This window comes from Sceloporus occidentalis, unplaced genomic scaffold (genome assembly GCF_023333645.1).
Source record: "Sceloporus occidentalis isolate IW3139 unplaced genomic scaffold, rSceOcc1.0.p SCAF_9, whole genome shotgun sequence".
Taxonomy (NCBI): Eukaryota; Metazoa; Chordata; class Lepidosauria; order Squamata; family Phrynosomatidae; genus Sceloporus; species Sceloporus occidentalis.
This window is the reverse complement of record NW_028316989.1, coordinates 41,343,202-41,359,345: the sequence shown is the minus strand read 5'-3', so window position 1 is coordinate 41,359,345 and position 16,144 is coordinate 41,343,202. Positions and strand designations below refer to the sequence as shown.

Below are 16,144 nucleotides of genomic sequence, written 5' to 3'. Positions count from 1 at the left end.
GTGGTCAGTTGTGATTCAGTGATGGGACAATGACCAGATAAACGTGACATCATCTGAAAATGATAAGGATGGGACAAGGACATCCTTTTCCCTGTGTGATAATCTCCGAGGCCTAGTCCCCTTGTTCCTCCCCTCCTATGCTTTTTGGCCACCAAAGACCTCTCTGATGTAACTCTACTGCTGCATATGGCTCCATCTGCACTGCAGAAACAAACTAGTTTGACACCGCTTTAACTGCCCTGGCTCAATCTATGGAATTCTAGGAATTGGAGTTTGTTGTGGTCCCAGAGCAGAGCAGAGTTTACAGCAGGTGTGCACAGTTCCCTTACTATACTATGAAAAATTATAACCCCCACCATGCTCTGTAAAGCCCCCTCCCCGTTTTGTTTTTACTTTAATTTTGCTTTTTACTCATGCCCCTGCAACCTCTAGGAGTCTAGGAGTTGTGGGGGGCAGTACTGCCATAGCTTGTCCCTAAAGCTTAGAATCTGGGCCAGCTAATGGTCCAGACTGTTGCTCAGTTGGATTCCTAGACTCCAGATAAAATACAGCTGATATTGCAACCCTATCCTGTTGCCATTGGGAAACATAATACTGGTGTATCTTCTCATCTGTATTTGAGGAGCTTTGAATAGGAGTGGGGGCAGGGGAGGAAAGAATGAACAAGACAAATGAAATTTTATGCAAGCACATTCCCTGATCTCTTTCTCAGGCTTCATTTTGGTTGAGGATATCATTTGCTTTGTTGAATTAGGATAAAGTTTCTGTCTGTCTCTCGCACAGACACATACCCATCTCAGAATATTTTAGTGTCTGGTCCTTGAGACAACAGACAAATGGCATCCCCTCTCATATTCTACACGTACTGAATTCTACAACCAGACTGCCAGTTGAATGCAGGTTGAGTATGTTTGAGACCAGATGTGTTTCAGAGTTTGGACTTTTTTTTAGAATTTTGGAATACAGGTAGTGTAGTATGTACCTGTTTGTATTTATGAGCCTGGAGATGTGATGATGGAGAGAGATGTGAGGATCTGTAAAATGGTGGGAATCGAAGTAGAGTACTTGGCATGAATCCATGCCTTCTACCATTTCACAGATTCTTATGTCTCTTTCTAGCTGCATGTCTCTTGCATCTCTCTGTAGTCTCACATCTCTCATATCTTTCTCCAGCCATGTGTGTCTTTGATGTTATTGTCTGCCTTCAAGTCATTTCTACCTTATAGCGACCTTAAGGTGAATCTATCATAGGGTTTTCTTGGTAAATTTCTTCAGAGGGGGCTTGCCATTGTCATCCTCTGAGGCTGAGAGAGTGTGATTTTCCCAAGGTCACCCAGTGGGTTTACATGGCTGAGCCAGGATTTGAATCCTGCTCTCCGGAGTCCTAGTTCAAATCTCAGAGCACTACACCATGCTGGTTCTCCAGACTTTCAGATGCAGTACATACTATGTATATTCCAGAATTGAAGCCTTAAAGTGCCATGTCAGTGCTCAAACATGCTCAGATTTTAGAGCATTTTGAATTTTCAGGTGGACACTCATCCTTAATCTTCTAGCCAGTTTAGAGGATTGGATGGGTTTGTGGCACACACAGCTCTGCCTTCTTATAGGGGCCACAGGAAGAAGGGCCAAGGGATGACACACATTCCTGGTACCTAAGACAGTTGCTTCGTTCTGCCTAATACAAGGTATACCCCTGTCCTGGACAGTAATATATAGAGCAGTATTTCTCAAAGTTTGGTCCTCCAGGTGTTTGGGACTTCAACTCCTAGAAGCTCTATGCAATTTGGCCAACAATCAAGTATTCTGGGAGTTGAAGTTCAAAACATTTTTGGAGGACCAAAGTTTGGGTACAATTGATGTAAAGGATGGAGCTTGAGCTCTTGGCCAAAGAGCCACAAATGAGAGGGTGAAATGCATTTTGAAGTGATGGGTAGAAGGGCAGGTACTCCGTGCTTTTGTACACACCTCTTGCACCCACCCCTTTGTCCCTTCTGGCATCTTGCGGTGTGCTGTATTTCTGGGGGAAAGCAACAGAGAAAGGAACTGTCTTAACCACTGCTCTCTGTTGAATGCCTAGCTGTGCTTTTGAGCAAGCAGTAATAATTGACACTCTCAGGCAGCGTGTGTTCAGCTGTCCTCCCACCATTATGCCTGCCTTGTTAAGTGTTATTCTTTCTTGCTTCCTAAGCTGTTAATCATACTCTGATTAAATTCCTTGCCAGTGATGCACTCTGGTGGGAAGCTAAGATAAATGGAGCAAGGCTTGAACAAGCCTGTTGCAAGCATGCCCAACATAAGGCACTATTTTAATTTTCCTTCCCCTGCCTGCACCCACCTTTATGAGCAATCTTCTCTGCGGGGCAGGATAGAAGAAGAGGAGGATGAAAGAAACTCTTGGCAAGCCCAAGAGCTATTAGGCACTGAATGTTATTGTGTACAGTCTGCAATTTGAATTTCAATTAGCATCAGCTGACCATTCTACCTAAAATGACCCCCAGTGTGTTTTTGGTAAGGGGGGCAGGGGGGCTTGCTCGGCCACCTTCTCCGTTCATCTTGGATCAGCATTAAAGTACTGTTTCCGCCAGCTCACATGAGAGGGATTGCAAAGGGCACCACGAAAGGTGAAGAAATAGCACCTTTGTTCTTGAATTTAGTTAAAAAAACAACAACCAGAGCTTGGAAAAGTGTCTTTTGGGGGTTTACAGTTCTCAGAATATTCCAGCCAGCATGGCCACTGCCCTTACTAGTGTGTGTATGTAGGGAGGGAAAGGGATTATGGGAATTATAGTTAAAAAGGAAAGTGGATTTTCCAGTTAAACACACAGCCAATCTTCTGACTTGCCTTTCATATTATAAATTCATGTGTATTGCCATTTTCGTTGCATATTTTATAATGTACAACTGCATGTGAAAAACATAAACATCCAAGATGAATGTTGCCTTAAATTTTCAAAGTCATACTGTTCCTGCAACCTTTTACTGGTAGGATGCTTCATGCAGGTCTGAAATAAGGAACTGCACTTAGGGCGGAAAAATGAAATGCATGGATATAGGATGGGAGACACCTGGCTTAAGGAGACTATATGTGAAAGGGATCTAGGAGTCCTAGTAGACCACAAGTTGAACATGAGTCAGCAGTGTGATGCACCAGCTAAAAAGGCCAGTGTGGTTTATAGTATCTAGATCAATGGAGGTTGGACTGTAAGGCCCTTAGGGTCTCTTCCAACTCTATGATTCTATGAACTGCATGGCTGGTAATGTGCCTCATTTGGTAGGGCCTCAAAGAATGACTTTGGGTCCAAGTGGGTAATTATGAGAGAAAGAAAAACTCTGGGGACAGTACTGCATGAACCCTCTTCTCATTGCAATTGCACTTGTCAATGAAAATGGAAATATACCTCTTTGTGTAATAGCCATTATTGCATGTCTTTCTGATTGTGCGATTGGGGCTGCCGTTGCACTCTCTTTCTGACTCCCTCTTAACTCTGCCTTATGGCCTACCCAGCATGCCTTTGGTTTTATTTTAATTTTTATTTATTTTACTTTTAGAAAGAACAGATATAGAAAAGTAATTCAGACAACCAGCCTACTTGGGAATAGCAAGGCGGAGAGGGGAAAGGGGAGAGGAGGGGACACTGACATATGACTGCCAATATCACGACTGTCCCAACAGCAACATTTCGTACATGGGGATTAGAGTGATTGGGAGCTCATTGACAGGGTCCCCCCATCAATGAAAAAGGATGCCCTCAGGGAGCAGAACAGTAATGGGTTAGAGAAGTCAATGTACTATAAGAATTGCCAAAGCCTCTTTTTTCCAAATTTAATTGCAGTTTAAAAGAGGTGTGTAGTAATCTCGTTAGATAACTTGGCCCCAAGCTACTTAGGCTAGTTCATGCCATTTTCAGCACTCTCCTAGACAATCTATAGCCAATAAAATTTCTGCTATTCCTCCTGTGCTTTCTTCAAATTTCTGCATGAAACCAACTTAGTATAGATAGCTTTAAAACACACACACACATTTTTCACTGGGTGTTTGTGTTTTCAGGATCTCAAAACTGAAAATGTGAACAGTAATTTTTTAAAAAGAAAGAAAAGGGAATGACCACAGAATGGCTATTAGATCTTTCCTCCCAGTCATTTGCAAGAGGATGCAAACAAAACTAAATCATGGAAACCATCTGAGGTACACTGTGTGGATTGCTGGATGACAGTGATGTGGCAAGGATGACTGCAGTCTTGAGATTCCTGCCTCTGGAATTTTTTAAGAGGTTCCTTGTAGGTTTTAGAGATGTTTAGCGTGCCAGGGAATGCAGTAACCTCGCAATAGTTTGCACTGATCCCTGCTTCTTCAAAGGCAAATATTCGAGATGGAAAGCAGAAAGGTAAAATACCTTTCTGATAATAAAAGCTAAAAAAATATGTTATTGCCAAGTAAACTGGCCTATGTTGCTCAACTAGGCAATAAGGAGGGATTTGTCCTTATCTCAGCTTGCTTCCTCCTTAAATATAGTTTCATTAAATGGGCAGCAGCATCAGTTTAAGTAAACAGGTATTTTATGTATTAGGGGAACACTGTGGTTTTCATTAGGATTTGCTATAATTAAATAAAGTATGGCCACACACAGGTCTTTAACAACATCTGTCAGTTAAGTTTTTTTTTTCTGTGGCAAAGATAAGTAATTTTAAAACCTTGAAGCACTACATTTCTATCAATCAGGTTGCTATTAAAGGCCCAGGAGCAGAGTCAATTTTTTTAATGGCAACCTTGTCACACAAATAATCATTACTTGGAAAAAACCTTCTAATTTCCAACTCTTTTTTTAAACCTAAGTCCATTCTGTGTGTTTCTAAGTTGATGTTTTCCATGTTTACTCTTGAGGCCTCAAACAGATTATTACACAAGAATTACTGGCATAGTTTGAGAAAGTTACTTTTGGATTACAGCACTCACAATCCCAAAGTCTTCATGGCTATGGGACTTTGTAATCCGAAAAGGAACATTTCTAAGCATTGTTTGCTATCTTGTATTCACAAGTAAATGGAGGCAAACAGCTATGAGTCTTGAAATGGAAAGTTTGAAAGCATACAAGCCAGGCCTTCATGATCTGGCTTTCCCATCATGTTGCCTAGTAAGTCAACAGATCTAGCACATTTTACAAGGGAGGCTAAAGGAAGGACAAGCTGTTCTAGATATCAGAAGCCAAAATCAAATTCATGCTCCTTTCTTCCTCCATTCCAGCCTTTGCAAGAGCGTGCCTTTTCAAGAACTGTTGGGGCTTCAATCCACACTAGTTGTGAATTACTGAATATGAAGAAATGTACAGTCACAGCTACTAGAGATCTGTTTGTCTGTGCATTTCTGAGAATGTCCCCTTTTCATGACATTTTCCTGTTGTTATTATTTAAAAAGAAACAACAGAAAATGTGTGGGTTTATTTTACTTAGTGCGCGTGTAGTTCCCTAAAGATGGAACTGCCTATAACATTCTTGAGTGCAAAATAGTTGGCAATAGTTTTTGCACTGATACCATCCAGAGTGCTAAATAAAAATGCTAAATAACAAACAAAATCTGTAGAAAGTGGAGGAATGGGATATAATAATAGAACAGCTGGATGAAGACTCCCTGGGAAGACATTTCCCTTTACAACTGCTTCAGGCTTTTGGCCAAAGAATTGAGTGATGGGAGGGGGGGGGGCTTTAAAAATCCTCCATCAACTAAGTTTAGAAATGATAGTGTGATATATTTGTGCATTTTTGTTCTTAACAAGCAAAACACACCCAGATATGCTCAGAAAATCACTGCATAATAATGGATATTTTGGCAGGGGAAAGATCGGGTGAAAGGTAAAGAGGCAGTTTTGCTAAATATGGAGAAAAAGCAAATCAATGCAATGTTGCCTACTTCTTGTTTATCTCAATCGTAATAGCCACCTATTTCACTTGGATTTGTCAGTTTTGTGCTAAACTGTAAAATAAAATTGGATATGTGACATATAAAAGACACAATGCATGTTCTGTTGTATGGCTGAATCCATTGCCATGGACTGGGCTTATGTAGACTGCACCGGATCTACTCTAAGTATGATTTAGGATTGATCTAACCCAACCACCCAAATCCTGTTGTTAGTCCTGACTAGAATAGAACCAACACAGTTCGATTTACCCATGTGTTGACTCACTATTTAATAATTCAACTCCTAACTGAATGGATTTACTTAGGAAAGCCAAAAAGATGCTACCTCCTTGCTCTTAAGCAGGGCTGGGTAGCTTCATTGACTCAAGCTTCATTGTCTCCTGGAACACACCATAGGCTACTCAGATTGCTAAAAATTACAAAGAACAGAATGAGAAAAACTGGAAGTCTTATTCTGGTTTTGAGAAATAAAGCTATTTAGCGATGTTAAAACACTCCAAGGGCCCCATTATCATCTTTTAATAAAAGTTCGTTGTTGCTCTTGCCAGCTTCTAGGAATGGCAGTGTAGACGAAGGCGTAGAAGAGTTTGGGAGGACTAAGGGCTGGATGCTTTCTCCAAATTGCACTTTGCCCATCCCTGCTCTATGGATTCAAAAAGGTTCAAAAGGACAAATGGTGCTAGAGTTTATCTGGAGTCAATTCTGGAAAACAGGGATTGTTCCCCGAGGAAAACTGAAAAATTGGTTCATGGAGAGGACTGTTCTCAGAACAAGTTGTCAGAGTGCTGTTTTGCCACTGAAACTGTTACCCAGAACATTCATAAGACCAATGAGTCATGACTGTTTTGAAAATGGAACAGGAGCCAAAAAATTACCAAAGCGATTTATTTGGTTTTTCTCCCCCCAAAATGCAACCTTCCAATACTTGTTCTGGACAGACTTTTCCAGGTAGCATGCATTCTGGGAAGTCATTTGCTGGAAAAAAATCACCGCTTGGATTTTCACAGCTTGGTCATTGCCCTGGCCAAAGGTTTATGCCTTGTTTCAGTAACTATAGTGATACTGAAGTAACAGGGGGGGAAAAACCCACAATAATATGAGGTTTCAAGATTGATTTTTTTCGCTCCTAACCCCATCACTTTCAACAATTTTTTTATTTCTTTATTTATATTCTACCTTTTACACAGTATTGAGTCTCAATGACTGACTTTTGCAAAATATGTTAACTCAAAATATGAGTTAGTATGGCAGTATGGGTAACTAGTGTGCCATGGCATCACAGTAAACTCCCTGGCATGCCTCGAAAATGTGAATGACTGCAGTAGACTATGGAAGATCCTTGTGCTAATTTCTTAATAGTTTGGTCTAGTTTGTGAGTGAATACAGAAAATATGTGCTTTGGCCTTAAGCTTGAAGTATATGTTGCAAATACATATGCAAAAGTGACAAAGTTTGTGGTATACTCTTTTTTGGAGGCACTAGCCATGTACACTGAATTATGGAACTTCAATTTATGCTGAAACAGGGCAGACTTGAGATATTTCCTTTACTCAGAACAAGATTGTATTTGCCTTCTCATTTGATGTAGAAAGAAATAGTTGACTGGGCAGAGGAAGCACTCTTTAGCATTGGCAATGAGACAGTGTCCTTTGCTAACTCTGAAAGCAGAAAGGAGCATAGAATCATCTGCATTATATGCAGTTCTTTCCTCCAATACTTTGCTGCCTAATGGTAGGACCAGCCTCATGCAGAAAGCTAACATGGGGAAAAGGCTAAATGAAGACCATTCATCCAGATACAGTATAGTTTTCATTTGCAGGGAACTGTTTTTTTGTGTTTGTAGTATTTTTTTTTAACATAGGGAATCCCCCCTGTGCGCAACCACGCTTCCAAGGCTACAGAAGGACAGAATGTCTAAGGTTGGTTCCAGATGTGAGATCTGCATAAAATCCTTTTGCTCATCCTGGTCAATGAGAGCCAATCTGTTTTTAAGCATTCCTGAAGTAATTGGAGGCATAATCTGAAGATCAAGAGCCATTGCTGCCCTTCAGCTCCTGTGGATGTTATATCAGTCCAGTAATAAAAACCAGCGGCAGATGTGAATCTTCCATGGCATGTGAAGGAGTGGGATGGATTGGGGATTATGAGATGTGTTTGTGCTTTTTCCGCTTAAAGATAGATCCCTCAGCTGGAGACGCTTCCTTCCTTTTTAATAGCTCTTGTATTTTCTGCCAGTTTGCCTGCTTAACCTTTTCCTTTCTTCTTTCATCATCAGGGGAGACTGGATTGACGTTGCTTTGTGCTACCCAAAGGGTACCGTGTTCACTGTTGTGGGAGACATTTATCATCAACAGGCAGGGAAGGCGCACAGTGTGAAGCACTACATGGCGGCTTCTTCCCATCTAAGCATGTTGAACGGGACTGATGATGAACGGCTCTTTTATTTTGACAATGCATCAGGGTGAGTGAAAGTGGCAACTTTGTATTGGTCTTTACACTTGCCAGTGAGTTGCAGACACCTATGTTATATATAGCTGTATTGTATACGCTTGGAGAAGTTATTTGCTGGACCAAGCTTACCATTGGCAGTGCTGAGACTCTGGGATTTGTAATCCAAATAATTAACTCTCCCTAGACTTTGTATCCTGTTTGAAAACACAACTAAAGAGAGAGATTATGGAACGTATCACTTGGTTTAAATCAGCTCCAGCTTGATGGGCTGCAGCTGGGATGTGGGATGGAGGCAGGGGTTATTTCACACTAACTCGCTGTTGAATCGCCGGATGCCATGAGCCTGGTTCCAAGCCTTGCTCCACCAGCACTTCTTAGAAGTTGGAAAACTTTCCGACTTGTAAAAAGTGCTGGCGGAGTGCGGCTTGGAACCGGCTGGGACCTGGGCTGATGGCAGCTGGCGATTGGGTGGCAATTTAGTGTGCGATAATCCAGCCTCCAGGAGACTGGAACCGATTTAAAACGCCAAGCGCTAAGCCTACTTTGCACCACCTCACCACATCCAAGGCATTAACCATCTGTCCAACACCTATTTTGTATGGGCACTTTAAGAATTGCCTGAGTATAAGAAAAGACCGACCTCTTGAGACCCGTTTCTCAGGGAACTTGGGAGGGTTGAGCAGAGATCTGAAGCTTCCCTATCTTCAGAGCCCATTTCAAACTGCACAGTTATCGCCCTATGATTACACTTTAACTGCCATTGCAACATCCCATGGAATCCTGGGTTTTTTAGTTTGGTGAAGCACTAGAGCTCTCTGGTTGAAAATTCTAAGTAACCTCCCTAAGCTGCAAATCCCAGGGATCCATGTGATGGCACCATGGCCGATAAAAGTGAATTCATACCACTGGGATTGTGTGATATGAATGGGCTTTTGGCCTATCGAGCTTCAGTCAGGAATTTCTCCTCTCCTGAGCTGTATTGACAATAGTATTGAACTTAGGACCTTTGGTATGCAAAGCATGTTCACTCTCACTGAGCTGCATCCCTTCCAAAGTAGTCCCCCTGCTTCCATAACCCACGTACTGCACATGTGCCTGTTTATATGTCCCGAAGCTCAGTTATGAATTTTTGGTGCTTCCGTGGTACAGATGAGAATAAAAAGCTAGCTAAAAATAGTAACAGCTACATATGTTTGTCCACAATGTAGACCACATGTTTGTAGTTAATTAAAAAAGCAACTAACCATATGGAGGGAGACGGTAGGATTATCTACTGAAGTTGGGGCAGGGGGAGTGTACACTGTGTACTGACATGTTTTCCCTGCATTGCTTAACCCTAACCTCATAGTTTGTAACTGTCAGTTTGGGAGCTAAAAATAGAATCTCGAGTTGTATATTTAGATATCATCATTGGCCCATCGAACCTTGGAATGGATTTTGCAGAATGCAAAGAGACAGTCTTGTACTTTGCATCCTTTACAATGGCAATTGGGAAATAATTGTTTTCGTCTAGTCTTTCTTGGTGTAGCTGCCTGGAATGTTTCTGCAAAATTATGTAAACAGATTGTTTACCAATGTGCAGTTTCATCATGCAGTGTCTCATAATGACATTTTGTAAATGCTCTCTCCTTTTAAATTATCAGAACATTGATTCAATTTATTTCTGGTTTTTGGCTTTGGCCTTCCAGGGTTCAATGGTTTTTCCATATAGCAAATAGCTGCTTTTTCTTTTTTCCCAGTCTACTCTTCAGAGCTTACATTTCATGATGACAGTGAAGCTTCCATTTACTTTTCTGGGGGAAGTATAATGGCTAAGAAAATGTCAAAATGAGGATGTTCCCTTGGTTCTAATCCCGATTTTTCCCCAGGCGCTCACTAAAAGATGAACACAATGTGTTATGATTCACACATTGTGATGTATTTTGTTTTGCTTTGTTTGCCCTTTTACTGAATAGCTATGACTACATTATAGATGGATTGATTCAGACATGGAAGCCACAACCCTGAGTTTGCAAGATGTATTCAGGCCTACTAATGGCCGTGGCTCTTGGAAGTCTCTCATTCATAGGGTTACAATGATGGTAAATAACAACAAACAGCTTGATGGCAAATAACAATTGCATGGAGAGGCAGATTGGGACCATAGCTTTGGAAGTTGGATATAGGGGTTTACCTCTTTGTCCCCACCACAGATTCAGCTTGAGTTGAGGATTTCTGTCCCCTACCTTTGCATGCATGCTTTCTCTCTCATTTGTATTACAGTCGGCCCTTCTTATACACAGATTTTTTTATACATGGATTCAAGCATCCATTGTTTGAAAATGTTTCAAAAAAGTATAAATTTCAAATATCAAACCTTGATTTTCCATTTTTTAATAAGGGACACCATTTTGCTATGTCATTATATTTAATGGGACTTGAGCATCCATGGATTTTGTTATCCACGGTGATCTTGGAACCAAACCCCAGCATATAACAAAGGTCCACTGTAGTATACTTCACGCAGGGAACTGTGGACTAGACTGCCTTGAAGGGTAGGTAATGGACTCTCTGTCTTTGGAGGTCTTTAAACAGAGGGTTGGATGGACATCTTTCAGGAAGAATATTTGTAGAATAGTTCTAGACCCAGTCTGGTATAGCTGTTAGGCTATTAGACTGGGAGTCTGGAGATAGGAACAAGTATGGTGTAGTGGTTTGAGAATTGGACTCCATTAGACCAGAGTTTGAATCCCCACTCAGCCTTGGAAACCCACTTGAGAAAGTCATACACTTAGCCTCAAAGGAAGGCAAACCCCATAAGTTGGAAATGACTTGAAGACACACAACAACTGTGAAGATCCAGGTTCTGCTCCACGAGGATCAGTTATTCATTGCCTCATCCTGATATATCTGGCAGGGTTGTTTTGAGGATAAAGTAGGGAGGATGTAAGCTATATATGCTGCTTTGAGGAAGAACAAAATATAAGTGTGAAAAATGACATGTTTGAATGGTCAGACAAATACACTCAAATTGTTGGCGAGTTACTAATTTTCCTGGGCTTTTTTGCAGCTTTAGCATCTTTAGCATCTGTACTTTTAGCAAACTAGTCACCTTTTCCTTGCCATGTACTCAGGAGCAAAGTAAATGGAAAACTGTGCAGTGTCAGAAGTGTTCTGATTCCAAATGGTGACTGTGTTTAATAATTGGTTGTTATTTTTAATTTATTGCTATGCTCTTTGTGTTGCTAGGTATCTCTTTGTCCACCTTCAAGCTCATGAATTTCGGAAGGGACATAGCTACTGCTCTCAACATGGCTGCGAACGTCTTAAAATAATGGCCTCTATGTCCTCTAGCCTTCCTGGGAGCTGTGCTCTAAATCCCTTTTTGGAGAAAGATTTCTGGAAGAAAGCTTCACAGCCGATGAGGATTTTGCAGCGGGCTCAGCCTTGCAGTCAGTGTGGTTCTCCTTGGGTACAGTACAAAATTGTTTTTCGTTGTGTTAAGAAGGATACGTTTGAGGCAACCTGTAGTGCTAAAGTGATCTGCAAATACTATCATGACAGTCCATATAGCCATGTCCCAAGGAAAAATCGAAAAATGCAGTCATAGGTGCTAATCTGTATCAACAAACTAGCTCAAGCACTTTCTGCTATTAATATGTCCTAGAAAGTAAGCCTGTTGTTGTTGTATGCTACAATAGGCTAACACAGTTATTCATTTGAAAGACCCTTATTGGTATAGCGGATAGAAAAGTATCCAGAGTCAAATGAATGATCAGTTTTACAACAAATTGTAACTTTCAGTTAAGTGTGTCAGGTTTTTGGGATAAGCTCTGCCTTGTTCGGAGATGCTGGAGAGATGGTCCCTTTCCCTCCTAAAAGGAAACAATAATGCTGTACTCCATGAGCTTCCCAAATTACAGTTGCACAAAATTGTTATCCTTCAACCATCTGTTTAAGGATACGCTGCTGACTTTAGTTTTAAGAACATAATTGCCATGATGGATCAGATTAAAGGCCTGCTGTTGTGCCTCCAAACTGTGGATAGCCACTCAGACCCCTGGGGAGAACCACACTAATGTACGCACCCACACCCACATATCTGCTGCTGTAAATGTTCTGTTTTCTCTAGACAATTGTTTTGTGCTAGCACCCAGAGCTTCTGGGAAAACATCCAACCCACCCAGGCTTCTGTAAACTGATGCTAATGTGTGTGCGGTGCTTGAATGGTTGCTACCATGACTTATGCGGTTGTGGAACTTTGGAAATAATTCCAATGTGGTGGAGGCTCTGATTTACAAAATGGGTGCTTTGGGGTGCTGAATTTCAGGCCTGTGGGTGGCTCAACCCTGCTAGCTATTGTATGTGGTTTGCCTATCATTTCAACTGGGTCATTCTTTCAGAGAGTTCCTTGTCATCTGTAAACTAAGATATTATCCTTCAACACAGATGTTCCAACCTACATATTCATTCTTTCACCTATTGCATGTGGTAGCCAAAACAGCATCTGAAAGAAGGAGGGAATCAGCAGATGTGGAAGAACCTCCTAGTTTGCAGAAATGTGCAAAAAAGGAGAGAAAGCCCCCAAAACAGCCCTGTGAAGAACTGAACACACTGCAATGGTACATAATGCTGACAGAGGAGAGCAGATTACATAGAAATGATGGGAAAGGGACAATGCAGTGGAGTGTTCTGGGGAGGACTGGCTGGACCCATAGTCAAAAGAGCTGTACACTGCAGTATTTTGTTGCAGATGCTATTTTATTTTCCCCTGTTATCCACTGTGAGACTCTGAGATTTATTTATTTGTCCTATAAGCAGAGTAGTTTACAATATTTTCATTTAGCTAATCCTAGTGTAAAGCCAACCCTGCTTGTAAACTTTACAACTTCCTAAAGCAACAAGTTCCATAGATGAATTCAAAATGACTCTTCTTCTTTTATCACTGCAGGTTGCAATCACTAGTACACCATTAGTTGAATATGTACGTATTCAGATTCAGTCTTCCAAGAGGGGAGATGTGGAGAACTATTCAAAGTTGGCTTTTATTAAGGTATGTCTGACCTTATATTTCCAACAGATACACAGATGTTAATGTTTACTAAACCTAAAACATACACTTCAGTAAGGGCCAGTGGTGTATAGTACAGTAGTTAGTGCAAGAGTGGGAAACCTCTAATCTTTCAGATATTGTTGGATGACAACTCCCCTCACCAGTGACTATGCTTTTTTGGGATAATAGGATTGGCACTCCAGTATCTGGAGAGCCACGTACTCTTCATCGGTTAGTTAGATTGTTGGAATAGATCCAACAAGAACTGGGCTTAGATCCCCATTCTGAAATGAATTTGCTCAGTAACTTTGTACAATCTCTCAGCTAGGCCTACCTCACAAGGTTAGCTGGGAGGATAAAAACAGGGGAGAGGATTAGGATGTGTGGGGAGAGAAATTATGAGTACTATACTGAGTACTTTAGAGGAAGGGTTAAGATCTAGAATTGAAGCTGGAGGAGGTAAGACGGCTTATTTGCCCAAGCAATAAGCTCCAAAGTCAGCTCTCATCAGAATGGACATTTTAGCACATATGAACTGAACATGCGCCTGGAGTGTTTCATTTTTCCACTGCACAGTGACACAGTTTTGTATTAGATATTTGGATGCAGAATGTCCATAGACAATGCTTATCTTCCTCTTTGTTGCAGATCAATGATGAAGTCTTCTTATTCCACAACCGGGGGATGCTTTTTGTGGTTCTAGATGCCTGCTCTGGCACAGTTGTGAGTCGGCAGCACTTTGATACAGCCGGTGCTGCAAAGACTGCCAGCACAGTAACCAATTATGTTGAAATGTCTATAAAAGAGAGGTGAGACCTGCACAGTAAATTGATGGGTGACTTTACTGGGAGTACAATGGGAGTACACTTTTGCAGCTAAAATATGTATGTGAAAGAATGTAACAAAGGAAAAATTAATATTTTTAATCCAAATTTTGACCCTCTCTGAAGACGGCTTCCTATGTCATAGCAGATGGAAATGTAACCTTGGAAAGCTGGCTGCAACTTTTAAGTTAATGGTTTCTTTTCCACCAAACATTAGATAAGACTTTTTTTTTACTGTTTCCTTCACCAAATACCCAAGATGAAAATCACAGCTATTTCCTGGCAGCCAATGAATCCCTTTTCCATTTCTCATACTTGGCCTATTTTTTTCTTGCCAGGTTCTTCCTCCAGGTTCTCTGCTCCTACTTTTTTAAGTGACAGATTAGACTCAGAGTTGTTGCTAGACTATCCTGTGAACCTGATGGTAGGACCCCCCTTTAAAAAAAGCAAGTAACTCACTGACTTATCTATATGCATGCTGAATCCTTTTTGACTTAGATATGTTTTCAGCAGCAAAGTTGGATCATCTCCATTTTGCAGCTGTTCCACATTCTTTGTGGTTTTCTCTGTTGCCACATGAACATGAAACAACAGAGATTTATAGACAAAAGTCTTGGCTGCTAGCAAAAGCAGGTCAAATAACCTGAAAACAGATTTCACATCCAAGTCATTCCAAATTAGTTCATGACCACACAGACCCCAAATGCTCTGAAGCTATTGCATGAGTCTATATACTTTCATTGTTTTTAATTTCTACAGATTTTTTCAGTCCCTGCTTGGCTATAGTTCAAATCCCTGCTTGGTCATAGAAACCCATTGGGTGACCTTGACAAGACACATTCTCTCAGCCTCAGAGGAAGGCAAAGGGAAAGCCCCTCTGATTAAATCTAGCCATGAAACCCCGTGATAGGGTTATCTTAGGATTGTCATGAGTCAGAATGGCTTGAAGGCATGCAACAACAATAAAGGTTATTACCATCTTGTTGATATTAACCCGAGAATGCTGTATGATGCTCTCCAGATGTTTTGGATTGCAATTCCCACTTGCTCAAGTTAGCATGGCTAATGGTACAGAATTATGGGAGTCATATTTCAAAATATCTGGAGGCACTAAATTGCCACCTAAAGACTTTAGTCATTATTACTTAAAATGAAAGCAATTGAATAACAGGCTGAACACAGTTTGAATTTATCTCTCATGAGGTGAATCCCAGCACGGTTACCCCATTGCACATTAATTGTAAAATAATCTTAATTGCATTGCAATATTTCTCCCAAGGGCCACAGGTCCCTACATCTTTGTCCTTAGGACACATTGTGTAGGAAATGTGTTGGACTGCAGTTTCCACAATCCCAAACTATTGGCCATTCTAAAAGGGGCTTTGAATAGTTAAAATCCAAAAGTTTCCAGAGGACTGTAGGCCCTTCTTTTGGACTAAGGGTGTGTGGTAATGTACTCTCCCGTTATCTGGGCAACACAGGTGAGCAGAACGTCTCCTCTCCAGGTAAACAAAGGGTTAATGATGTGATGGTCCATTTATTGGGGTCAACATCATGAGAGTAACAGAAGCCTGAGAGGCAATTGTCCAATATGATGACCAGTTGGGGTGATGTGCCAAAGGGTTTTCTTAGGCAAGGGATCCTCAGAGATGTTTTTACCAGTTCCTTCCTCTGAAACAAAGGCCCTATACAGACAGGCCAAAATAAAGCAGATTCAGGTCACTTTGGAGGTACGGTGTTTCAATGATACATGTGTCTTAAGAGTCTGGAAGCTGCACCAAAGCTGCACTCCAGTCCTTAGGACTGGAGCGTGGCTTTGGTGCGGCTTCTGGACTCTTAAGACACATGTATCATTTAAACACCATACCTCCAAAGTGACTCGTAGCATCTTTATTTTGGCCTGTCTGTATCAGGCCA

At 41.2% G+C, this 16,144-nt stretch overlaps 1 protein-coding gene across 1 annotated transcript in view; it reads left to right on the top strand.

Annotated features, from left to right (window-relative positions):
- LOC149307385 (cell surface hyaluronidase CEMIP2-like) overlaps positions 1-16,144 on the top strand; it is a gene marked incomplete at its 5' end in the record, with an annotated part of 76,640 nt that overhangs the window by 54,571 nt on the left and 5,925 nt on the right. Inside the window, 4 exons of the mRNA XM_089539058.1 lie at positions 8,196-8,381; positions 11,600-11,822; positions 13,302-13,403; positions 14,052-14,212. Coding sequence (XP_089395184.1) covers positions 8,196-8,381; positions 11,600-11,822; positions 13,302-13,403; positions 14,052-14,212 — 672 coding nt within the window. The remainder of the gene's footprint in view (positions 1-8,195; positions 8,382-11,599; positions 11,823-13,301; positions 13,404-14,051; positions 14,213-16,144) is intronic.